General features: G+C 29.1%; 1 protein-coding gene across 1 annotated transcript; it reads left to right on the forward strand.

Moving 5' to 3' along the window:
* The first annotated feature begins 16,344 nt into the window (after positions 1 to 16,344).
* On the forward strand, positions 16,345 to 19,034 carry LOC114741224 (uncharacterized). The gene has a single exon (XM_028929478.1). It carries the CDS (start codon positions 16,437 to 16,439, stop codon positions 18,771 to 18,773), a length of 2,337 nt encoding a protein of 778 aa, XP_028785311.1. The 5' UTR covers positions 16,345 to 16,436; the 3' UTR covers positions 18,774 to 19,034.
* Positions 19,035 to 27,538: the final 8,504 nt, after the last annotated feature.

The raw sequence follows: 27,538 nt of genomic DNA on the forward strand, positions 1-27,538 counted from the left end.
AAACGGAGAGAAACAAAATGGAAGTGAGGTTAGGTTAGGTGGCGATGGTAATAAAAAGAATTACCAACCATCTAATGATGAATTCAATGGCTTTGGCAACAAAAATGGAGTTGTTGCTAAAACGGAGGAGAGGTTCGACTATACAATAACGTTTATTTGTTACTCCAGTTTTACTTATATAGCATTTTCAATATGTTTTATTGAAATGAAGAAAAATTTTAAACCTCATAAATTATATTTTAAAAGTTTACAAGTTTTTTTAATTTTATCTTCATTTAATATATATATTCATAAAATAATAATATGCATAACAATAAATTAAAGACAAACTTGTATATTCATATAATAGATTTAATGATGTAATTTAAATGAAGGACAAAGAAAATTCTCCCTACCCTATATGTAGGTCCAGAGTAATTCACAATCTTTCATGTGAGTCTAGAAGGAGATGTTGCAGATAAGATAAGAAGAGAGAAATACAAAAGTCTAGCTGCAGCTTAAAAGTTACTGCTCCAAGTTTTAATTAAAAGATCTCGTTTGTAAATTATGAACGAGATTTTATAATTAAAACAGGAAGTAGTATTTTGTTTCTCGTTATGCAATGAATTAAAACATAATTTTTTTTTTGCATTTTGTTATAAAATGTTACGACATAGCGCCATTTGACATTTACACCCTGCCATTGCTATCTTTTTTTTTTTTGCCCTTTTGCTATGCATATTGTTTCGAAAAATATTTGGAAAAAATAACCTAGAAAGAGAAGTAAAAGCTGACATTTTACTCAATGCAAAATAAATCAAGATATTTTAGGCAAAAAAAAATAACATAATTAATGAATATAAAAATAGTATGCTTACTGTATTTGATTTAAATTAGTTTTATTATTTAGTTAAATTTTTTTGTAATTTATTATTTAAAAAATTTATATCCTTTTCAGTCATTTTACATATAAACTTACACTACTAAAAAAAAAACCTTTTTACACTACCTAATTTACATCGTTTATTGCAGTGACAGTGTAAAAAAAATGTGACCAGTGGCATTTTTATAAATATTGATAAATTTGTAAACCAGTTCTACATACAATTGATGTAAAATATACTTTTTTACACAGGTTGTTTGTGCAACTGATATAAAAAGTATTAAAATTTTTTTAAAAAAAATAAGATTTACAAGTTGTTAGACTCATTTCTCATATAATGAGTCTAAAATATACTTTCTACATCAGATATTTATTAGAACTAGTGTAAAAAGTTTTTTAAAAAAAATAATATTTACAAGCTTTCAGAAGGTGATTTAAAACCCAAAGGTTTAACCTACTTCATTTTTTGGCCATTTCTTTTAAACCAAACTTCATTCTCTCATAATCTCTCTAAGTTCTCTTATAATCTCCTTTCCATGCTTCATTCAATAATAACATCAATGTTAGTCCTCTTCTTTATACTTTTCTCCCTTGTGTTGTGATGTCTTCTTCTGCTCATCTCTTTTATAGTGCATCATTTCGTCCGTACTTGTCATCTTCTTTAGGTTCATCTACTTCTTCAAAATCATCAGGTAGAGATTTGTGCCTGTCCATCCATATCTATGCTCATGGCATCAATATTAGTACTCATTGCATTCAGATCTGTGTTATCTCAAGCTCTCATTATGTTGTCATCAAGATACTCATATTTGCCTAAATCTGTACTTGTCTTTATTGTTGCTATACTTGTTTTAAGTTTATGCTCTTTTTCTATTTATTTGTTTAATGAATAATTTTGAATTTCCTCTAACAAATATACTTTATAGTATGAACCGATATGAATCAATATTATTTCTGAAAAACTTGACTAGTTTTTTTTACGGTCTCATTAGATCTTATTATTTCTACTATTTCTTATTTGTTGGATTATTGGATTGTTTGTTGTGATGTTATAAGATCCAGATTTTATGAGATTTGATAAAATCTTAAAAGAAGCTACAATTTTATCGAAGCTTCTTCTGAAATTTTATTAGATCTCATAAAATCACATAACTTTTTTATTTTTTTATTTTTTATTTTTGTTAATTTTATCTTTTTACACTGGTCAACTGGTGTTAAAAGTAATATTTTCTACATTAATTTTGCAACCGGTGTAAAAATATCAGGCTTTTAACATGTCTTGTTTTTACACAGATCATTTTTCTGATATCAAATGCATATTTTAACCGATGTAAAAAGACTTTTTTTCCTAGTAGTGCTTATTTTTTAATTAACTATCCAAACAAGTTTTAGTTTATCTAATTAGATTTTACAAAAGCCTATTCAAAGACAAACAATATTACACTAACTAACTTTTAACCTAACTTTAGTTAATAAAAGTCGGATGAAATAAAAATCAATTTTACTACCACTAATCCAAACATACCTTAAAAAAAAACAACAAACAAAAAAATCTTATGCGGATACTTTGGAGAGAATGACACAAAAGTCTGTGGTAATTTATATGTAAAGTTCACATATTATCATCACGTTTAAAAAGTGAATGCTCTTAATATCACACATTTAGAGAAAGAAAGAAGAAAAATTAATGATGAATGTAATAAGAAATATGTAGGAGTGAAAAGAGGTTAGGGGCTTGTTTAACGGTTTGGGGCTTGGCTTGTTTTGAGCCTAAGATTAATCTAGTTAATTTAACAAAGAGGAGAACTTCAAACTTATGGTAGAGTTTCTTTAAACAAAAAAAATGTTAGTAATATTATTCGTCTTTATAATTTGATTGAATTTTGATTTCAGTTCATATAGTTCCAAATTGTGTTTTTTGATCTCTACAGCTTTATAAGATCTTGCCTGAGTTTAACAAAAAAGTTAATGGCATTAAGTGGAAGCGTAAAAATAAGAATTTGTTTAAAGTATAGGAATTAAAACCAGAACTCATTAAAAGTACAACAAACAAACAACTTTAAGTCCTAGTATTTTTAATGAGTTTTGGTTTTAACCTCTATGCTTAACGGAGTTAACCAAGATCAAGTCCTTATGAAACAATTCGACTAAAAACCATGATTTGAAACTATAATGCCCAAAACTAGAATTTGATCAAATTACAAGAACCAATGATGGTATTGTAACCTAATAAAAAACACGCTTATTTATTTGAAGTTTGGCTCATAAATTAACCATGGCTTCCTATATATATATAGTATAATTTAAGTTAATTTTATTAAATTATTTGAAAATTACTTTCTTATTTCTGCATTTAACAAGTTAGAGGTTTATTTAAAGTCTTATAAACATGTATTACCTTTAAGTATATTTAAGCATGTACTTTTTATTAAACTTTTAATAAGCTTTTAGTCCACCAGGCTTTTAAAAACCCTAAGCTTATATTAATAGACCAGGCTTAAGTTTTAAGTTTTGGCTCTATAATAATATAGATCTGGCCAACTTAATTCAGTCAAGACCTTGTTTAACCTAACCTACTCAATTTCCACCTCTAGAAATGTCAACTTTACACAATTATGTTCTTTAGTCAATCTTCTTCTTTTTAAAATTTAAATGTACGAATGTATTATTATAGCAGTATGAGATTTAATTCATGTCATCTTACTTCCCTAACTAATTAAATGTATGAATGGCCAAAAGCCTTTAACTCACACGCACCCCGCATCTCCTCTTATAATAGAGAGTGTGGAATCTTAACTTTATTCATATTAAATGAGGTTGTAAATGAGAGAGAAAAATATAATAAATTATATTTGAGCATTAATTATAGGAACAAAATTGATAAATAAACATTAATTAATTCTCCACGTAACTTATATTTCAAACCAAATTACATAACTTATATTTCAAACCAAATTATTTTTACAGAAACAACTTATATTGAGTAATGGAGGGAGTAATGAATAAGCTTTTGGATAAAATGAACAAGCTTTTGGTACTGTTACTATGCTTCTCAACTTTTGATGAGTTTTCCCAAAACCAAAAAAAGCCCACTAATGTTTCAAAATTCATCCGTTAAATATCTAACTTCTGGTTTTTGAGTAATTAGTGAGCAAGTTCTTAATTTTTGATTCATCTAATCTGTACTGAAATATTTTCTCTTTCCCTCTTTCCAGATGTATCATGATATACATTCTTTTTTGGAATAAAATTGAAGAAAAAGCAAGAAAGGGGAAAAACAAAACTGTTGTATAGATTATTTAAGCATAAAAACCTTATAAACTGAGATACCTGGCTAAGAGAAGATGCTAAAATCAGTAACCTATTTCAGGCAGAAGACTCGCAAGCTAAGAATCCCTTTAAAATGACTTATAAATATCTTTTCAATCATAATGTATATAATATGAGATAAGCGTGTGAGAAAAGTTTTGCCTTAACTTATACTTATAAGTGCTTATATAAATAATGCAAAACAAATAATAAGTTGCAATTTGTTTTTTCCCTCTGCCTGGAGACCTTGATGTCTTCCAGATCTTCATTTATTATTATTGTTGTTATTATTAACTATTTCCTTCTTTTGCTTCCTAGGTTTTCGAAGCTTGGGTTCAGGAAGAAAAAGGCGAAATAATGAGGAAGTATATAAAATAATGCACATTTGAAATTGTAATTTAGAATAACCAATTAGTGAAAGACGGGTCAATTCAATTTGTGTATTTTATTTTATGTACTAATAATAATATTAAATTATTAATGATTTAAGAAAAAGGTTACATGGAATGTTGGGTGACAGTTGTTGCATATGGTTATTGACTTCTTAGTCATTTTTACTTGTTGTTAGTTAAGTTATTAAATACATTTTAAATTAGTAAAAATTGTCTATTTTATTCTTATTAAAAATGTGATTAAAAAATTATTATCTCTATTGTACATTTAAAATTCTCTCTTTCCTGTAACACATGGTAAAATCAGAAAATTATCATTAATTAACTTATCAACTTCTTATATTTTGAATTAATTTTTTTTAGAAAATTTTTTATATTTTGGACCAAAGGAGGTACACATTTAAATCATATAATTATTATTCTAATTTTTTTAATTTAAAAAACTCTTTTAAATCTTTTATATAATAGATTTAAGATGTATTTAACATTTTAAAGTATTTTTGCAAGAACACTCAATATCCTAAATTAATTGGTAGTGTAATTTTTTCAAATACAATTTCGCCCTCGTAGCTAACTCAAAAAATCTCTTAGGTTAAGTTATATCTAGCATTTTAAAATATTTTATAGTAACGCTCGGCACCTTAAGGTAATTGTTCAGTATAGTTTTGCCCTTAAAATATATTAGTAGTTAATTTTTTTATAACCCTTTTTTCATAAATTTAGTACTCACCTGTCATATTTTGAGTAATTATCTTTAACATTTTCAATAATCAATTTTTAAATTTTTCAATAGTCATATGTTCTAAAATTATCTTCCATGTTTTTAACCATATTCTTTAATTATTTTTAGGAAAATATTTAAAATGACTATTGAAAAGTTAAAAAGCTAGCAATGTAAACAAAGAAGACTTATATTAAAAAAAATGGAAGTTCAGTACTGGAAAAATAGCTTAGAAACATTTTAATGGGATAATTCTAATCTATGAAAATAATTTACATTTCCAGTATACATCTTTCATATTTTTATTAAATGTTTTCATTAATTAAAATAATTAAAGATTAGTGTTGAAAAATGGAAGTCTCTAAAATATCTATGACTAAACAAAAAATAAAAAAACTTATTCTTAAAAATCTTAAAGATGGGTACTGAAAATATGAAAAAAAAAGTAGTTATAAAAAAATATCTTAAGGGCAAAACTAGAACAAAGAGAGTGTTGATGAGTATTAAAAAATACTTTAGTGTTAGATGTACATTAATTTAATAGAATTTTTAGGACGTAATGACAAGGATAAAATTATACTTAAAAAATAATTTAAGTGCAAAATTGAATAGCAAGTTACTTTATGGTGTTAAGTGCTCCTATAAAAATGGTTTTAAGTGTTGGATATAATTAACCCTTTGTCATATACAAATTTCTGAATTGATTTGGTTCTTTTATAAATCCAATTTAATATTGTCTAAATATTAAATGTATTTGACTAATTTTACTCTTAATTATTGTATCATATTTTTCTCGTATATATTTATATTTTCTTCTTTCATCTTTTTTTCCCTCACTATTTCTCTTTCTTTTCTCTTCTTGTATATGAAGGTATGTCTAAAAAAAAACTTTTGTGACATTTGCTGCTTTTATTTATTATTAACAAATTTTTAAACAACACAATTTAATTGATTGGATCTTATAAAATGCAACAAAGATAGTAGCTTACTCCTATTCTTCCACGTGTAATTCATTTCAACTCAGAACTAAGAAAAACTTTAAGTCTTATTCACTATGCTTTAAAATTTAACAATTTTTAAATTTTACTCCTATTTAATATATATATATAAAAACTTCACAATAAAATACTCTTTTTTTTCCAACACAATAAAATGCTCTTTCGATCATATTTATAAAGTAGAAAGATATAATATTTTTTGTCTTATTTATTAATTACCTCATTAAATTCTAAGTATGAATGTACTATGTTACTTTTGCATACCACTCTGTTTCTATATACAAGTCACTTATATCCCACTCTCAGTGCCTTAGATTGATATAAGTTTTCACATTTGCCCTTTATTGAAGAAAGGGTATTGGACCACCTATTTTATTTATGCTAATCAATAGGAGTGAAATTAGAAAAATATCATTAATTACTCTACTAATAACTTATATTTAGGAACAATTTTTTTTTCTACAAGTGACTTATATAAGAACAGAGTAATATATTCTGAAAAAATTTATATAGTATATTAAGTCAGAATAAAGTTAAAAAAAATTGTTAAATGTTAAAGTGGAGTTAATGAGGTTCCAATTAAATACTCCCTTTAGTTCAAAATATGAGCATAAAATCTTTGAAAGGGCTTAGTTTTTAGTATAGTTTATAATTTGAATTTGTCTCATCATTTAATGATTTTTTTTATTTTTATGCCTAATTAATTATATATCTTTCATATCTTTTTTTCACCTATTCTATCTCATTTCATTTTCCTTTCATTCCCTCTCCTACTCACCCTCTCTATAAATAAATGCGTTTTTAAAAAAATTTAAAATTTTAATACATTTATTGTCTTTAACTAATTTTAACCAATTTTTTGAGTTACATAATTTAGTTATTTAATGCTTATATTTTGAGCAAGAGAGAATACATTAAAAGTAACTTATAAATAGAACTAAATGAGTAACAATTTACAAAACAATAAATAAGGATAAACTAATACATTCATATTAAAGTTTTTATCGTGTGACTTATATAAATAGAACTATAAAAAATAGAACAAAGATGTTTTTTTCCTCCCTAACTTATAAATAAGATCAAAGAAGTGAAAAAAAAAAAACCTTGTAAATATAAAAATAGATTAATAGAGTTACTTTAAATTGGGTATAGGGTAACGCTTAAACTTAATCTACCAATGTCATTCATTAGATAATTATATAATTATTACTACCTCCGGTCCTAATTATAAGACCCAGTTGACTTATTTGAAGAGATTAAGGAAGTAAATTAAGTTAGTTATTTGTAATAAATAAGTGTTGTCATTCTTAAAATACCCTTACTAATTAAGTGTATTGGTTAGAACTATCATTGTTAGAGGGATTATCTTGGAAAAAAATGCATAAATATGAGAGACAAACTGGATTGAGGTCTTATAATTAGGACCAAACAAAAAGTCAAACGGGGTCTTATATTAAGGACCGGAGGTAGTATATAATTTTTAGTTTTTCACTCTACCCTCCTTAATAGTTTTAACCTTTAAGCTAATCCTTGTGACACTCGAACTAACTTTTGTCCTATATTCGAAAAAATTGTTAATAGTATATATATTTATACACACATTTAATTGTTTTTGCTGATTATCGACTGGGTCAAATTTGTAGGAGAAATATAAGATCCGTCCAAGTAATAATAATAATAGGACTTACAACTCATTAAGCCACGGGTTTTGAGTTTAAATTTCACTATATATGCGACAATTTTGTTAATAAACATTATATAATAAACGTCTTCTGGGTTGAAGACTTCGATGAATTTTCGGAACTCATCCATTTTATTTTTTCACAATTTTTTTGAAAACCATTATGTTTAAAATGACCATATAAGGATACAAATATGGTATTTAATTTAATAAGACATGTAATTCAATTTCTTTTGTTTGTCTTTTATTAATAAATAAATAAATAAGGTTTGAGTAGAAGATGCTATATCTTTTTGACCGAAAGTAGAAGATGCCATATTGCTACCTATAGGTGACGTTATGTTCACCACCTGAATTAAACTTGGATGGCTTAATCTAATCTAGTTAGCTATACTTGGCTTGGTCTTAAATAGGATGGAAACAGACCAAATCAGGTCAGGTTTTGTTTTTAACAGGCCAGGTTTGTTTAGTAACATACTGGCTTGAATCTGGCTTGTGACCTATAATAGGCCTTTTTTTTTTTCTAATCTAAGGCTCGCCTGTGTAAAGGCCTAGTCTACCTGAACCTATTAAAAGTGCTTGTGATTTTAAAATTTTTAAAATACATAAGCTAATAAAAAAAATATAAAATATACAAACTGCATAATAATTATTTTTTATTATTATCTTTTATTTGAATTTTAATGTCATAAGTAATATTTTAAATATTAATTACAGTTAATATTATTAAAAACAAATTATAATTATATATTAAAATTTAAAATAAGACTATATGTAAGTATAAAATTAAAACTAAAATTAAGATAAAAAAAAATAGGTCCGGCCAACCCTGACAGACCTAACAGGCTTTAAAAAGAAAAAGGCCTGAGCCTTTTTCTATTTTGAAAAAAACCAGGCCAAGTTAAATACAGGTCAGGACACAAACCTTTGACAGGCCGCCTGGCCTATTTTGACCCCTAGTCTTAAATAACCAAGCCAAGATCCAAATATTTTCATCCAAAATTATATTAATATTGGGGTAAAGCGTGATTTGATATTCACCTATGTGTTATTTTCTTTTGATTTTAAATATAACAACTTAATTTATTTTATCCTATATGTATATGCATGTATATATATTATTTTTTCAAAAATTAACTATTTACCTAATTTATAAACTGATACTAGTTCTGATCTTTAATATAACAGCTAGTTTAACATTTAATTTAGTGCTAAATATAAAATCCCAATAGTCTTTATAATAGTTGCACACGCTATTAAAAAAAGGGCTTATTACTGACGAATTAGCGAAGAAAAATTATTTCGTCATTAATTTTTGACGAATTACATATAGAAATTTAGTCACTAAATTTAGTGACCAAATTTTTTTGTCGCTAATGAGCCAAATTTCATTGCTAATTTGTTTAAAAATCTGTTGATAAATATTTAATGACGGAGTTAAAGATGAAATTTTTCCTTTAGAAATTTTTGTTACTAATTCTATCACTAATTTTAATTATAAAATTTTGAATAAAATATTCTGATGACCCTTCTATTTTGTTTTAATTACACAGATCTTTCTTCTATTTTGATAACATATATGTTAGTCCAAATTATTAACATCGTCAAAGAATATTCTGACAACATTCTTTAAAGTATTTTTTAAAATTAAAAACATAATAGAATAAATCTTGTTTACTACTTTTCCCCATTATATTAAATATCTACTTTACTTTTTTAACATTTTATTTATTAATAATCTATTTAATATTTTTACTAAATTTATTAAATTAGGACGTAACTTTATAATTTAATTGAAAACACATATATACAATTACAAAATATTTTCAGCTAATATATATTTAAAAAATTACATGACAAGTAAGTTTTAATAAATAGTCAAGGTTAAATATTTAAATTTACTGTAAAATAAAAATTTGAATTTATACAATTAATTAAATTTATGATATGGGAATCGATTTAATAGTATAACAAAAAATATTAAAATATGTATTAAAATTATTTTTAATTTCAAATAAAGATATATCATATGTAATTAAATAATAATAATTAAGTAATATTTGCATTAAGGAGGGCCATTTTGATCAAAATCATGAGTCAACCCTATGACTTATCAGTCAATGAATGGTTACATAGATGGAAGTTGAATTTTAAAACTAGAAAGAAAATTTGTACAACATATATTTTGATTTTAAGAGAGGTCTATATATGTTTTCAAAATAAAAGCAATGTCTCTATAATTTAAGTCAAATAAAGGGGAGGTTGACCTATTTTACCCTAAAATTTTTAGTGATGGAATTAGTTGCTAAATTGTTTGCTACTGAAATTTCCGTCACTAAGTCTATTTCATTGTAATTACGTGGCTAATTTTAAATTTTATTATTTTATATTATAATCTTACAAAAATTTATATAATAATATATTTAAAAATATAACAATTTAAATATATTTTGAATTATAAAATGAATTAATATATTTGTGGAGTTGGTGTTAATCAAGGTATCATCATCATTTATCTCATTATCAGATACATACTAAGACAGGAAAACAATTTCCGCTTATATTTCATTGAAATCTATTCCTCTTGATTATTGATAATAATTAAAATATGATAAGAATATTAATAACTTTCCTATGCAAATTGATATAAGAAAAAATAATTCTATTATATATACAGTATATTGAAAGATATAATTTATGACAAAAATTCAAACCAAAAAATAAATTTATATAAACACCTCAATTTATGATTATAGATCAAACTAATGTTGAAGTGAATTTTGAATTTTAATCATTAAAATGAAATTTAATCATGATGTAATTAATAACTCATAATATAGATTGATTTCAATCTTGAACACAAAAACAAATAGTATATACAAAACTTTTTAAGAAAAAAAATTATATAGATACACATATAAGTAGATGAGTATATTGTTTATTATAATCTATTTAAATCTTTTAATTTTTTTAATATAGAATAATTCATTAGATTTTATTATAATAGTTTTTTTTGAACAACTACAATTTTTTAAATAAGTATGAATTATTTTCATCAAATATATAAAATATATATATAACATAACATAATATATATAATTAAATTATATATCTTATCAGTTTTTGTTAAAAATATTAAATTAAAAATTTATATTTGTGAAAAAAATTATTTAAGATTTATAGTTCAAAATTAGTTTTCATTGAAAATTAATATTATAATAAAAATATTTTTTAAAATAATAAAACATTATAAATTAAATAGTTAAAATTAAAATTATCATATAATTTTTTTTAGTTTTTAATAATATATATGTGTATGTGTAATTGTTTGGATAAAAGAATATTATATATATATATATATAAAATTTTGGATAAAGGTTTAGTTAGTTCATTGCATCTCAATTAATAAATATGCACACAGGAGTACATGAGATTCCTGATTCGAGCTTTGAAGAAGTCATTTTAAAGAGGAATTATGTAGTGGCATAGGTGAGAAAAGACAATACTTATTTATTTACAAATAATCAACTTAATATATTTATTTAATCTATTTGAATTACTTAACTAATTCTTATATTAATGACTGGAAATAATAGATATAATCTATTGGTAGATATATAAATTTTTGGTAGATTATGTCACAACTATTATAATTAACTAGATTTTTTGTTTTTTTAATTTCTCCAAATTAATTAAGCCACTTTTATATTAAGAATAAGAAGTACTATAATGATAAAGTGGAGCCCTACTACTATATGCATGTATAATTATTCAAACTGTGATGATGACAAGCACGCACATATATGCATGTATTTGTACTATTAAAAGTTAATGGATTCAGTAATTAGTAATTTTGCTAACAAACTTTCACCAAAACATGTTATCAGGTGAGCTTTGCATTTTGGGGATGGATGTAGTGACGTACCAAACAAATATTGATTTTAGACTTTAGAATTTATGGTTCATTATCCTGCTCATATATTAACAAACAAAAAGAGTAATGATATTTATACATAAGTGTCTAAAACTGATTAGCTTGCTGTTTTGGTGATAAAATATCATATGATTAGCAGTTTACCAAAATTTGAAGCTATAATGATGTTCCTCTAGCAAGTCTTTCATCAAATTAAAAATTACTGCATAAGATAAGCACACTATTTCACCTAACAAATTGTCACATTTTTCTCACCAGAAAAAAGTCACATTTTCATGATGATTTGAAATTGTCAAATTAAAATTTTTTATTTTCTTTTGCGAAACATTACAATTTTGCTGTATAAATTAAGTAAGGTGTTTTGTTTAAATTATATGGTTGAATTACGATGTGTTTAAGTATGAATTCTGTTTTATTTTAATTTAGAATATGAAGAAAGTAATGAAATTTAAAATGGAAGCAAAATTCTTCTTTTTCATAGCCCCTTTGTCATAGAAATTTAAAAGAAGACAAATGTACTGGAAAAGTAACGATGAAAAATTGAACAAAGGCAACCCAATTGCCAATGAAATAACATGAAATAAATATACTTCACTTCACTCAAAATAAAAGAAAGCTAAAAAAATTATACTACCTCCGATCTTAAATATAAGAATAAGTTGATTAATTTGAATAGATTAATAAAATAAGTTAAATTAGTTATTTTTAATAAATAAGTGTTATTTTTTCTAAAATATCCTTACTAATCAGGTTTATTGGCTAGAACTATCATTATTAGAAGACTAGTTTAGAAAAAATAGATAAATATGAGAGATAAAAGTAGATTGAGGTTTTATATTTAGGACCAAAATAAAAATCAAATGAGTTCTTATATTAAGAATTGGAGGTAATATATTTTCTTCAAACATAAAAATATTTTTTAATTTAAAAATAATATTCGTCATCAATTTTTTATTCATGTCTAACTAACTTGGCCTAAGTCTTTTTTTTTTCCAATTAAATTAGTTTTTAGGTTCATTTTTAGTTTTGATGTCCGAATACTTTAAGTCAATATACTTCAGGAAAGAAACCATAAAAAGGAAAAACACATATGCATGTAATTTTGAATGCAGAACTACTAATCATTTTATCTAATGATTTTATATCTGAAGTCCTTGCAGATATTACATATTTTGTAGAAATTTCCAGTGTCAATCTATTAGAAGGCCAAAATGCTAATCACAAAAATTAAAACAAATGCAGAGAGAAGGACAAATAAAGAGAGCAGAAATTACAAAATTTCACATCAGCATTTGTTACAATATTTTTACAGGTTTTTGACAACAATTGACTTACAAATAATAATGTGAAAATACCTGATTTGAGATTTTGTGATTTTTACGGTCTATTTTGTCATTTTACCACAAATATATTATGAATCAATAAAATAAAAGTTTGAAAAGGCAATGAGGTAGACAAAAGAAATGGAAAATGATAAATAGTGACCATGTCAGGCTCACAATGACGATTTTGGCCTTCAAATAGGAAAATTCAATTTAATGATCAGGATCTTTAATTGTAATTTGAAAATGTTCCCGCTATCAATAATATATTAATGTGATCGACGGAGACTTCCCAGCGATGATCGAATCGTCACCGGAGACTTAGCCCACCATCGCCGGCCGAATTTTAGTAGCTGGCTGCTGAAAACCTATTGACAACAAACTACTTCTTTTAGATAAAAAATACTTTTTGTTTTTATGTTTTTTAAATAATTTAGTTATGAATGCTAAAAAAGTCTAATATACGGGTGAAATTCTTTAGCTTCACTTGGAAATTGAATTACTTCAGATTTAGACTAAATTGTTGGTAAATAAAAATAGGACTACTGAAAAAACTTAAGATGAGTTCAAAATTTTCTTCACCGTTGAAAAGTTTTAACCTCAATGAAAAATTGATTGATTCTGAAGAGGGACTAGATTGTTGCGAACTGAAAGTACACCTACTGAAAATGTTTAAGATGAATATGAATTTTTCGATCAACCAAAAAAAAAAAAAGATTATGTATTTTTCTTAACTTCGCTATTGAAAATCTGTAACATTACTTGGAAATTGACTTGTTTGAAAATGTGAAAAAAATTTTACAAACTAAAAAGTTAAGACTATTAATCTATTTCTAAGTGAGGTTAGAACTTTTCACCAGCGTGGTTAACCAAATTTTATTCTTATCCTAGACATTTTCAGTAGTCATAATTTTAGGTACCAACATCTTGCCAAAATCTAAGGTAGGTTAATTGTCACAGGATGTGAAAGCTTTAAACTAGTTAATTTAAGAAAATTTCATACCTATTTTAAACATTTTTAATAGTCGTTTTTTCTCAATTATCAACCATCTAGTTTAGGTCTAAAATAGATCAATTTTAAAAGTTAAGCTTTTTATTAGTGAAGCTGTGGAGTTTCTTTTAGATTTTCTTTTCATAAAACATGGCTTGTCCCTAGCCGGTTTTTTTGACAACCGACCATTAAATTTTAGTAGTTAGATAGCCGTCAAACATACTCATCTGGTCCTATTTATAAAATAGAAAGACAAAATATTTTTTGGTTCTATTTATAGGACATTGAGAGAAATTTTTTGTGTGAATATACAATTTTACCCCTTATTTATTATTATGTTAACTTTGTTTATATGAGATATAATGTATATTAAATAGGGATAAAGTCAGAAAGTTATTAAAATTTAAATGAGAATTAATAAAATTTAAAATTTTTTTGGTATTTGTGAAACATATTGAAAGTGTCTTATAAATAGAATTATAGGAATAGTGACTATCGATTGATCCGTGGGTATGTGGTGAGGGTATTTTTGACCAATAAAAAATTTTAAATTACAATAAAATACCTTATTTTTAAAATTGAATTTAACTATTTTGAGAGTTTAAATTGTAATTTTCAGCCTTCCATGGTCTTGCTTATCATTTTCTCCAAAAGAAAGCCTTTACCCACGCAAGTGTGAAGATGTAAGACCATGGACGAGATCCCAAAAGAAAATAGAGAGAAACTTCAATGATAAAAGGTAAAATTTTTAATATAATTTTAGAATAAAAAGTTGAAGATAAAATGTTATTTTGTGCAATTTAAAAGTTTTAATATAATGATTTAAAAAATTTATTAGAAATATTATAAATTTAAAATTTATATTATACTACCTCCGGTTCTTAATATAAGACTTTATTTATTTTTATTTTGGTTCTAAATATAAGATTTCAATCTACTTTATCTATCATATTTATGCATTTTTTTTCAAGATAACCCTTTTAATAATAATAGTTCTAATCAATATACTTGATTAGTAAGGATATTTTAGAAAAGACAACGCCTATTTATTATAAATAACTTACTTAACTTATTTTCTTAATCTCTTTAAATTAGTTAACTAACTCTTACAATTAGGACGGGGGTAGTATATTTTTAAAATAGGCATATTATACATGATTCACAAAAGCGGGATTTATTAAAATTTTTTTATGTTGCTACATGTCTAGATTATACTTTTTTTTTTTGGCCAAAAATGTCTAGATTATACTTAACAAACAGTGTTTCTATCATAATTTTATATTAAGAAAAATTGCTGAAAAGATTTTCTCATTGTAAAATTTATTACTCAAAGCATCTAAAATTTGTTTAAGAATTGCGGTGCAACTCATTTATGTATAATTTATTTTCAGCTGTGTACCAAACCGAAAATATTTTGCCTATAGCTGAAAAAAATATTGCATAGAAATAAAAAAGATTTGCATTCAATCAAAATAACTAAGCTACACCAATTTAAGGACTTAAGTCGTTGCATGTATTTGAGCAATAAATTTTATAATAGGAGATTTTTCTCCTTATATTATTATATATTTTTTAAAACATAAATAAACAATAAAATACAAAAATAGTGCAAAAATCACGAAACTTGATCTGCGTATGCCAAAACGAATGCCCATGGGCGTGCGTGCAAACCACTTTCCAATCAACAGGAGGTGACGACCATCCTCGTCTTCTGCGTTCTTACGTGGGACTGACTTCCCGTGTTACCTCGTTGTACCTCTTCACTTCTACATCCCTGACAAATGTCCCCCACGCGCAGATCTCCATCCCGTAAAAGCGCGTCAACTTTCTCAGCCTAGTGCACCTTCCTGGCTCTCAAAGTCACTCTCTCATGGAGTCATAGTCATAGACTCATACTTTCCTCGGTTCATGTTCATACTACAATCACACCGCACTACTCCCATTCTTCTTTCTCCTCCACATTCCCAAAATCTGTTTCAAATTTGCGGAGAATCCTTATCAGATCAACCATCTCCGCCATGGAAACCCACCGGAAATTCAAATTCCGGCCGTCGCCACCTGTGTTTCCCGGTTAATGCACCATGTTCGTCCCCGTTTCGATATAAGCATTGAATCCTGGAGGGACCATGACGATGGCGAATATGTTATCAAATCGTTCCTAAACTTAAAAAAGAAAAAAAGAAAATCAGAAGTTTCCATTTGGGTATTTAGCAAATATAAATAGCAATGGCTGCCACCACAAACACGACGACTACTACTCCGGCCATGGACTCCCCCTCGGCCGACGAGCTTGCCGCAAAAGCAGCAAACAAGCGTTATGAAGGTCTGGTCATGGTTCGAGCCAAAGCAATGAAAGGTAAAGGGGCTTGGTATTGGACGCACCTTGAACCCATGCTGGTTCACAACACTGAAACTGGGCTTCCCAAGGCGGTCAAGCTGAGATGTGCTCTCTGCGACGCCGTTTTCTCAGCCTCCAATCCTTCTCGGACTGCTTCAGAGCATCTCAAGCGTGGAACTTGCCCCAATTTCAATTCTGTAGCAAAACCCATCTCCTCCATTTCACCCACGTCTCCCGTTTTGTCTTCTTCGCCTTCTTCTTCCGTTCATCACCACAACCACCGTAAGAGAACTTCCGCTTCTTCTGCTGCGACGTCGTATCAAGTTCAGCCGCTCGCCATCGTGAATCCGCCGAGGTTCCTCGGTGGTGACCTCCCGACGACGTACCCGTCAGCAACACCGTCTGCTGCCACGCCAACATCGTTGGTCACGGCTAGACAGCAGCAACAGCATTTGATGTTGTCGGGTGGGAAGGATGATTTGGGAGCTTTGGCCATGTTGGAAGATAGTGTTAAGAAGCTGAAAAGTCCTAAAACTTCTCAAGCACCATCTCTTTCCAGAACCCAAATCGACAGTGCGATTGATTATCTCGCTGATTGGGTTTACGAGTCTTGCGGGTCGGTGTCGTTGTCCAGTTTGGAGCATCCAAAGTTTAAAGCTTTCCTTAACCAGGTGGGGTTGCCTGCGATTTCTCGCAGAGAATTCACTGGTTCTAGATTGGAAGCGAAATATAGAGAACTAAAGGCAGAGTCTGAAGCAAGAATCAGAGATGCTATGTTCTTTCAAATAGCGTCTGATGGATGGAAAGGTAATCCCAAGAACTATTCTGAAGAAAATGTGGTGAATTTGAGCGTGAATCTCCCCAATGGGGCAAGTTTGTACAGAAAGGCTGTGTTCTTCACTGGTTCTTCTGCTCCTTCTAAGTATGCAGAGGAAGTTTTGTGGGAGACAATCACTGGTATTTGTGGCAGCGCCCCACAGCAGTGTGTAGGGATAGTTGCAGACAAGTTCAAGTCCAAGGCTTTGAAGAATTTAGAGGATCAGAATCATTGGATGGTTAATCTTCCTTGTCAGTACCAAGGTTTCAATTCTTTGATTAAGGATTTCAACAGGGAGCTTCACTTGTCTAGGACTGTCACAGGGAATTGCGTAAAGCTCGCGAGTTTTGTTAATCACAAGTCTCAGATTCGGAATAGTTTTCAGAAGTATCAAATGCAAGAGTACGGCCACGCCTGGTTGCTACGAGCACCATCAAGAGAGTTCGAAGATTTCAACTTCAGGCATGTATATACAATGATGGAGGATATATTGAGTTCCAACCGTGCGTTACAGTTAATTCTGTTAGATGAATCGTTCAAGTTGTTATCCATTGAAGACCCCACTGTGAGAGAGATTGGAAATATGATTCGTGATGTGAATTTCTGGAATGAATTGGAGGCAATGCACGCGTTGGCGAAGTTGGTGAAGGACATGGCTCATGAGATTGAAACAGAAAGGCCACTGGTTGGGCAATGCCTTCCACTTTGGGACGAACTAAGAGCCAAAGTTAAAACCTGGTCCTCCAAATTCCATATTGCAGAAGAAGAATCAGTGAACAACGTGATTGAGAAACGTTTCAACAAGAACTATCACCCTGCTTGGGCTGCGGCCTATATTCTGGACCCTCTTTATCTGGTAAGAGACACAAGTGGAAAGTACCTTCCACCGTTCAAATGCTTGACGCCAGAGCAAGAGAAAGATGTGGACAAGCTCATAACCAGACTTGTTTCTGGGGATGAAGCTCACATTGCATTAATGGAGCTCATGAAATGGAGAACGGAAGGGCTCGATCCGGTTTATGCCCGAGCTGTACAGATGAAGGAGAGGGATCCTATCACTGGGAAGATGAGGATTGCCAATCCACAAAGCAGTAGGCTTGTGTGGGAGACTTATCTGACAGAGTTTAAGTCTCTGGGGAAAATTGCAGTGAGGTTAATATTCCTTCATGCAACTTCATGTGGGATCAAATGCAATAATGTTTCTTTGTTGAGATGGGTTTGTGGTGGCCATGGACGTTCTCGGATTGGATTGGACAGAGCACAGAAGATTATATTCATTGCTGCTCATTCCAAACTAGAAAGGAGGGATTTTTCCAGTGACGAAGACAAAGAGGCTGAGGTATTCAGTTCGCAAAATGGTGAGGATGATGTGTTGAACGAGGTTCTTGTAGATACATCCTCAGCGTAACATCTTTTGTCTCTTTTTTCTTCTTTCCTTCCTTTCTTTTTCTGGTTCAATCAGTTAGGGATTTTAATCTTAGGATTGATCGAATTCTTTCCACTACCCCTTTCCCCTCTTCTTCTTCTTGGCTTTGGTCCTAATATTTTCTTCTTTTTTTGTGTTTGTCCTCCTTCTGTATTTGTTCACTGGGAGGATTTTGGGACACTGGTGGAGATAGAATTCCTCAGCCTCATGATTTGACCATGGAATGGTTTTAAGGTTTTTAAAGGGCATATCTATATCCATATATATTATATACATATATACATACATATATATATATATATATATCTCTGTGTCTCTGTAAAGTTAGAACAGAGAGATTGTGGGAAAAAGAAAGGTACTTGTGAATTGACTTGTTGAATGGCTAAAGCTGCATCAGTTAATCTTTTATGCAAGAAAACCTCAGATAGGGGAAAGCTTTGCTTTGGCTTATGAGAAATTTAAAATCTTGGTCCATTTTGTGATGCAGATACCTACCTACCTTGTTTTAGAATGTTTGAAACACACACACACACACACACACATCTGTGTCTGTGTGTGTCTCCGTGAAACTGTCCTCACATGATTCTACTCCGTTAAGGTTGACCAAGTCTTCTCTCTCTCTCTCTCTCTCTTTCCTTCTCCAAAGGCAATCAGCTTTCTGTTTCATGTCAATGTCGTCTTCTTCTTCTTCTTCAGTTTCCTTCTCAACTCACAGATTAATGCATAACATATATATTTCAGTTTATTAGTCATGTTAATTAGTGACTTTAACTTGAACCCCACCACGAAACCAAGTGAAAATGATGCGGATAAAGATGAAAGAGTTTTGTTCAATCAAATCAGCTTTTTAGGCAGAGAGCTTTCCTTGTCTCTGGAAAAAAAAAAAAGGAAAAAAAAGGGAGAAAAAAGAAAAAAGTCCTGGAGCTGGTCTACGTTATTCTTCATGCAGACTCATTTAAAATTGCTGGTAATGAAATTGTAAGAAGAACTTAAAATTGCTTCATGTGAGTTCAGAAAAAGAATATGTAAAACAAAATATATACACTTCTTGTGATTCTTTAATTATGACCAGATTTTAAATTCAAATGGTTTTTATTTTTTGAATGATAGTAGCAAATATAGGGGAATTGATAGGGCACTTATGATCCTCATGAGGTAATTATATTTAGGTATTGAGATGGACCCTCCTCTTCTTTTTCTTTTCTTTTTTTTTTTTCCTTTTTTTTTCGCTCTTTAATTTAATTGGAAGATGCTTCAGCCCTCAGCCTCCAAGTCAGTCAGTCACCCGCCATTTTCTTCTCCAGAGCAAAACAGAGCTTGCCAATTATGGAAACCATGTCTCTCTTTTATTTCCCTCATATATGTCCTTAATAATAATTTCCTTGACATCCCAACATTTTCTACTTATTTTTAAACTACATAAAGTATCCTTCCAGTCTTTTTCATAAAGCTTGAATTAATTATTTTATATAAATTAAGAAAATTAGTTATTTCATGTAAAATATCAAAATTATCTTCAATGTAAGTCATTAATTAGAGTAGTTAGGTTGATTAGTTAGAAAGTTCTAGAGTTGGTTAAGATTACCAGATAAAAAAATTAATATTTTAAACAAAACATGATATGTTATGAAACATGCAAGAGACTTTTATAATATTACCTCCATTTCTGAATATAAGGGCTAATTTCTAGTGCAATAACTTTTATATTTAGGGCACCGGATAAAGTACATATAAAAATAAATAGAAGCAAAAAAAAAAATGTAACCCTAAATCGAAGGATACATATCGAGGAAGGTGAGGGAAAGAAGAATATATGCTGCTTGTGATGAACATGGGTTTCAGATTGAGAGAGACCCACCAAAATGCATTTTGTAAACAGTGAAAAGGTTAAAGATTAAATTAAGTGGAGGGTGTTTGGCTTTTTGGGTAGAAAAGTAGAGAGAGAAAGAGAGAGAGAGTATTATTATTTATTATTATTATTAAGATGAACAGACTGGTAATTTATAATAATAGTATTAAGAGACAGAGAAATCATTGTCGGTGAGGGCTCAACAAAGCTGACTGCTCACCAACTGGGGACCCCATCATCATCTTCTTCTTCTCTCTCTCTCTCACACTAGCTTTCTCTGTATATTTCTTTCTGTTTGTCTCTCTCTCTCTCTCTCTCTCTCTACAGGTTAATGTTAATAAGCTCTTTCTTTTTCACCAGTATGGTATGGAGTCCACCTCTACACCTTGATAGGGTTAAAGGCAAAAAAAGGGAAAGGCAATTATAATGATTAGTATAGGACGACACTTTCTTCTTTATACAACCAGAACAAGAATCTTCACCTCTTCCTATGCTCTCTCTGTTTCAAAATTCTTCTTCTTCTTCTTCTCTACTCTAACAAACTTTCCTACCTCCTGTTTCAACTTCAAAATCTTCTGGCTCCTCTCTCTCTCTCTCTCTAAACACACACACACACACGCTTATTTGATTATTCATTCATGTTGTTTTTTCTTTAATTTTCCGTACACTCAAAAAGATTAGAAATCATTTAAATATTAAGTTTGGAATAAGCATTGAACTATAGGAAGGCTAAATTTCATAGAATTCTTTTCTAAACTTAGATCATGCACAGATAATCTCCTTAAACTTTAAAATTTTTAATAATAAAAAACCCCATTAACTTTTAAGTCTATGCAGCTAACTTCCTACCAATCAATTTTATACCCTCTAAACTTTATTTTTGTGTGCATATAGCCCCTTCAGATTTTGAGGTACTTGCAGATAAACTCTATAAATTTCACGTCATTTACATTAATAATTTATTTATTATTATAAATGTAAAACTTCATAGAGATTTATTGTAAGTTTTAAATATTAGAGAAATTGTTTAGATACGATATAGAGTTCGAGGAGTTTTGTATAAATTAATCATGGTAGAAAGATAAGAATATTTACTCTTATCATGAACTAGGAACTTAGTTTTGGTGTATGCATCACAATAATGACTATCATGATGCTTATAAGTACAGTAAAATCTACACTATTAAGATACAATTTTAATAGCCTAAATTTAAAACTTTTAATTACTAATTTTTAAATATATTTTTAAAAATTACCATTAAGAAGTTACATTTAGTTTAGATTATGTACCTATTTAAGAAAAATATTAAAAATATAAAAATATAAAAAATTAAAGCTCAGTTGTCTATGTTAAATCATGATACTTATCACTGTGATAAGCATTGAAGTTGATTTCTCATGAATTATGGGCGAATTTACTACAAAAAGACATTTTTTTTATTGATTTGAATGGATTTAAGGTGCAAGTTTGTCGCGGAAGTTTTCACTCATAAGCACCGGATATCTAAAAGTTTTCTGAGTTCAGTATTGCCCCAAAAGTTTTAAATTGTGGTAATTTTGCCTCTACTAGTAAAAATATTAATGGTCAATGTCGATATTTTAACGATTATATTAGCTTTTTGATTTTAGGAAGAAAAATTACTATGATTTTAAACTTTTGGGGTAATATTGAATCCCAAAAGATTTTCAAGGTGCCCGGTATAATACTTATAAGTGAAAACTTTTAGAACAAATTTTTATAATAACCCATTTGAATTTGAATTTGAATGTCGTTTTCTGTAAGCAGGAGCTAGCAGGCTAGCACATTGAGTCATTGATGCTTCACAAAAACAAGAATAATGGCTTGTTTCAACCTAAGTAATGTTAGTAGTACGTAATGATTCACTCATTCCATGTCATGTTCTGTTATTTTCACAAAATTTAATGATATTCTCTCAATCCTCAGACTGTGTCTCTGCCTCCTCCTTTTGCCCTTTTCTCCTCTTTTCAAAATTATGTCTTCTCTGTTCATTTGCTGATTTCAAGCTTTGGAATGTTGCCCTTATCAAGCAACCACCATGTGCCTTTCCTTAATTTAACTGTTAACATTAATCAAATCCATTAATATAAGGACTTTCCATTACTTTATATATGTGTGTGTGTGTTCATTAATCATTAATTAAATCCTCAACAACTTAGTATTTTAATGACTATTGTTGACTATTTATTTCTTACCCTAGAAATTGAAGTGTGTTTCAAGTTTTTTACTACTACTTTTTTTTTACTATTACGGAAATAGTGATTTACTATGTAATGATGATGAAGTACATGAAAGTTGTTGATTGGGAGCAAGTAGGACAGGAACTTATGAAAGTTTAATTTCTTCACAATTTACCCAAAATTTTGAATTTTGAAAACATCATACACTTCAAAGATCAAAATATGATATCTTTAGTGTTCATGTGAGATTATATTTAGACGGTATTAATCGTATTTATATTAATTAATTTCATTTGTTTTCTTTTCTAGAGCACATAATATAGAATTAAAATAATTTTCTAACCGTCAATTAGTCAACTATTTGCATAAATAATGATGAACATAATTGTTGGCTACTATTTAAATATTGAAGAGACCACTGCATGTCAGAGATCAATGATCTCAGCTACCTAAACCAAAATAGTTTAGAAGTTTGTGAGAATTTGAGTTTCATTGCCACCATCCCTCCTTAAATGTTAACCAGAATGAAAACGATACAACAATATATATATTGAATGGGAATTCTTCCCCCCCTAATTTTAGAGAGGCAGATACTAACTATCTGATGTTAGAAGCAAGGTCAATCCTGTGATTACCTTTCACTTATGTGGGAGCTTTTACGCCATTAGGATGGTTATTGGCATTCAGTTCAAACCTGTTGAACTAAACTAGATATGACCTAAAGCCAAATATGACCTAAAGCCGGATATGACCTAAAGCTTGTGAATGCCGGTGAACTAAACTAGATATGACCTAAAGATAAATATAAAAATATGACGATTTAGAAAGATTCTACTTCTGATGATAACTTTGGGATGTTGAGTTATGCAAGATTGATTGTGTAATTAGGTACAGTACATTTGTCATGAGATTGACTTGTTGATTGGTTTGTGTCTACTCTTAAGCTAATTGGAATTTTTTTTTGGGGGAATTTCACTGTAGGACCGCAGAAGACAATTAATATCAAAGAGCCCCAAAACTTTCTAAACCTCACTGCAGGATCAAGGGACCAATCTGATATTAATTTTTAGAGTGAGATTACAATAATACCCCTCCCTTTTTATTTTATTAAAAAATAAATATTTACCGGAGCTACTGTTCCGGCCACCGGCGCTCAGGTGGCCGCCGTCGGGGTCCGGTCACCGGTGGCCGGAACAGTAACTCGGCGGGACCTCCGGTGGCCGGAGTTTTTTTGTTTAAAACAAAGTGGCCAAGGGAGGGTTTGAACCCAGGACCTCTTGGCACACCAAAAGGCTTGAAACCACCAAGCCAAGCAACCCATTCAATCATAAAATGCAAATAAAACTATATATAACAAAATAAACGCAACAGTCCAAATGTAAGTGAACAAGTGAAATTAGACGATTTACAAGTGGAATTCAGAAATTTGCAACAAAAATTAGGCAATTTACAAATAACATAATAGAAGTCATAACCCAAAATGCAAGTATTTAAGTGCAAATGAGCAAGTAAAATTTGAAGATTTACAATAAAAGTTTATGGATTTACAACCCAAATTTGGTAAACACAAGAGAATTCACAACCCAAAATGTAAGTGTTTGAGTGTAAGTGAACAAGTGAAATTAGACGATTTACAAGTGGAATTCAGCAATTTACAACAAAAATTAGGCAATTTACAAATAACATAATGGAACTCACAATCCCAGATACAAGTGTTTAAGTGTAAATGAGCAAATAAAATTTAAAGATTTACAACAAAAGTTTATAGATTTGCAAGTGAAATTCGACAATTTCACTTGCTCATTTGCACTTAAACACTTGCATTTGGGGTTATGACTTCTATTATGTTATTTGTAAATTACCTAATTTTTGTTGTAAATTGCTGAATTCCACTTGTAAATCGTCTAATTTCATTTATTTACTTACACTCAAACACTTACATTTTGGGTTGTGAATTCTCTTGTGTTTACCAAATTTGGGTTGTAAATCCATAAAATTTTATTGTAAATCTTCAAATTTCACTTGCTCATTTGCACCTAAACACTTGCATTTGGGGTTATGACTTCTATTATGTTATTTGTAAATTGTCTAATTTTTGTTGTAAATTGCTGAATTACACTTGTAAATCGTCTAATTTCACTTGTTCACTTACACTCAAACACTTACATTTTGGGTTGTGAACTCTCTTGTGTTTGCCAAATTTGGGTTGTAAATCCATAAACTTTTATTGTAAATCTTCAAATTTTACTTGCTTATTTGCATTTAAATACTTGCATTTTGAGTTATGACTTCCATTATGTTATTTGTAAATTGCCTAATTTTTGTTGTAAATTGCTGAATTCCACTTGTAAATCGTCTAATTTCACTTGTTCACTTACACTCAAACACTTACATTTTGGGTTGTGAATTCTCTTGTGTTTGCCAAATTTAGGGTTGTAAATCCATAAAATTTTATTGTAAATCTTCAAATTTTACTTGCTCATTTGCACTTAAATACTTGCATTTTGGGTTATGACTTCTATTATGTTATTTGTAAATTGTCTAATTTTTGTTGCAAATTTCTGAATTTCACTTGTAAATCGTCTAATTTCACTTATTCACTTACATTTGGACTGTTGCGTTTATTTTGTTATATATAGTTTTATTTGCATTTTATGATTGAATGGGTTACTTGGCTTGGTGGTTTCAAGCCTTTTGGTGTGTCAAGGGATCCTGGGTTCAAACCCTCCCTTGGCCACTTTGTTTTAAACAAAAAAACTCCGGCCACCGGAGGTCCCGCCGGAGTTACTGCTCCGGCCATCGGTGACCGGACCCCGACGGCGGCCACCTGAGCGCTGGTGGCCGGACCTCCGACCTCCGGTGGCCGGAACAGTAGCTCTGGTAAATATTTATTTTTTAATAAAATAAAAAGGGAGGGATATTATTGTAATCTCACTCTAAAAATTAATATCAGATTGATCCTTTGGTCCTGCAGTGAGATTTCAGAAAGTTTTGGGGGCTCTTTGATATTAATTGTCTTCTGCGGTCCTACAGTGAAATTCCCCCCCTTTTTTTTTTGTTGAGGATTATAAGCAAAATCAAATCCACAACCTCTATTAACTTGTAAGAGAGTTTTATGTTGTTAAGCTATAAGATCGTTGAGTAGAATCCTCTTTTAGAGTTATCTCACAAATATCTTCCACAGCACATGACATGTGTTTTTTTGCAAAACATCCAACTAAACTTGCTTGTCTTATGGTTTCACATGCTGTCACCAATTTAATGTGCCTTTTTTGTTGAGAAATTTAACTACTTTTAAAAACATGAAGACAGGGGGGAAAAAAAGCTCTTCTTTTATTTAATTATGTGTTTTCCAATTTCCACTACCACAAATTGACTTTAATAGCACACTATTGTCACTTTGTCCATATAGAGGAAATTAATATATGCCCTATATATATAGACGAAATTATATTATTGTATAGTTTCAACTTCTATAGTTAGAATCATTGTTCCTTTTAACACTTTTTAACGAAATTCAAGTTCACAGCAGAAAAGTGTTACATACTGATATACTCCTCCGGTCCTAATTATAAGACCCAATTGACTTATTTGAGGAGATTAAGGAAGTAAGTTAAGTTGGTTATTTATAATAAATAAGTGTTGTTATTCCTAAAATATCCTTGCTAATTAAATCTATTAGCTAAAACTATCATTATTAGAAGGATTATCTTGGAAAAAAATGCATAAATATAAGAGAGAAAATAGATTGGGTCTTATAATTAGGACCAAATAAAAAGTCAAATTGGGTCTTATAATAAGGACCGGAGGAGTATTATTTTAATTATATTTCAAAGCTTACATTATGCGTGGTTCCTCAAACTTAATCAATAAATTATCTTCATTAAACTACTTGTTATAATATGTGTACCTTTCTTTCTTTATTTTTTTTTAATGTCTTGGTTGAGGAATTTTTTAAGATCTAGTTGAGTACATTTGAAAGCAGTTTGACCATTTATAAGAAAAGATTTTCCTGTCTCTCTCACGTGCTGGGTGCATATATAATAGTAGTAATCAATAATTTAATGCCTGCTTTGTTAAGAATTTAATTGAATGAATTAAACATGTAAATATAGACACTTTTACATATTAGTAATTAATTATAAGAAGTTTAATTAAATAAATAAGTTTAGTGTCTACCCACACACACAAAAAACCTTTTGTTTTGGTTTGACTGAAATTAAAACTATGTAATGATGTAAAGGTTGTATGACAATCACAACAATTTCGTATGAAAACTAAACGGTAAAATGTTATTCTTCATGCTTTACCATTAGTTACCTCACTATATTATAAAAAGAATATTTTTAGTAGCATTTCTTCTTCTTTGTTTTTTTTAATTAAGAAAAAGTATCCAATTATTTCTTTCTTTACCAAACCATTTATTTCTTTCTTTATATGTTCGGATAATGGTATATATTCACTTGTTAACTAGAATCTTCTGATAAAAATAGTGCATGTCAAGCTCCAATACAAAATTATCATTTCATTTTTAAAATGACAATAAAAACATGTTGAGTAACAAATACTTTTGAATAAAAAAATGATAAAAACCAATTTTTTTTTTTAAAAAATAAAATGTGTGAAATCTCAATGAACTTTTGAAGGATACATCCACACACACACAAATGCAATTGATTGAGGGCAGAAAGGGACAAAA

Source organism: Neltuma alba, unplaced genomic scaffold (genome assembly GCF_004799145.2).
Source record: "Neltuma alba isolate B1F8T4 unplaced genomic scaffold, ASM479914v2 tig00000609_pilon, whole genome shotgun sequence".
In the NCBI taxonomy this organism is placed as follows: domain Eukaryota; kingdom Viridiplantae; phylum Streptophyta; class Magnoliopsida; order Fabales; family Fabaceae; genus Neltuma; species Neltuma alba.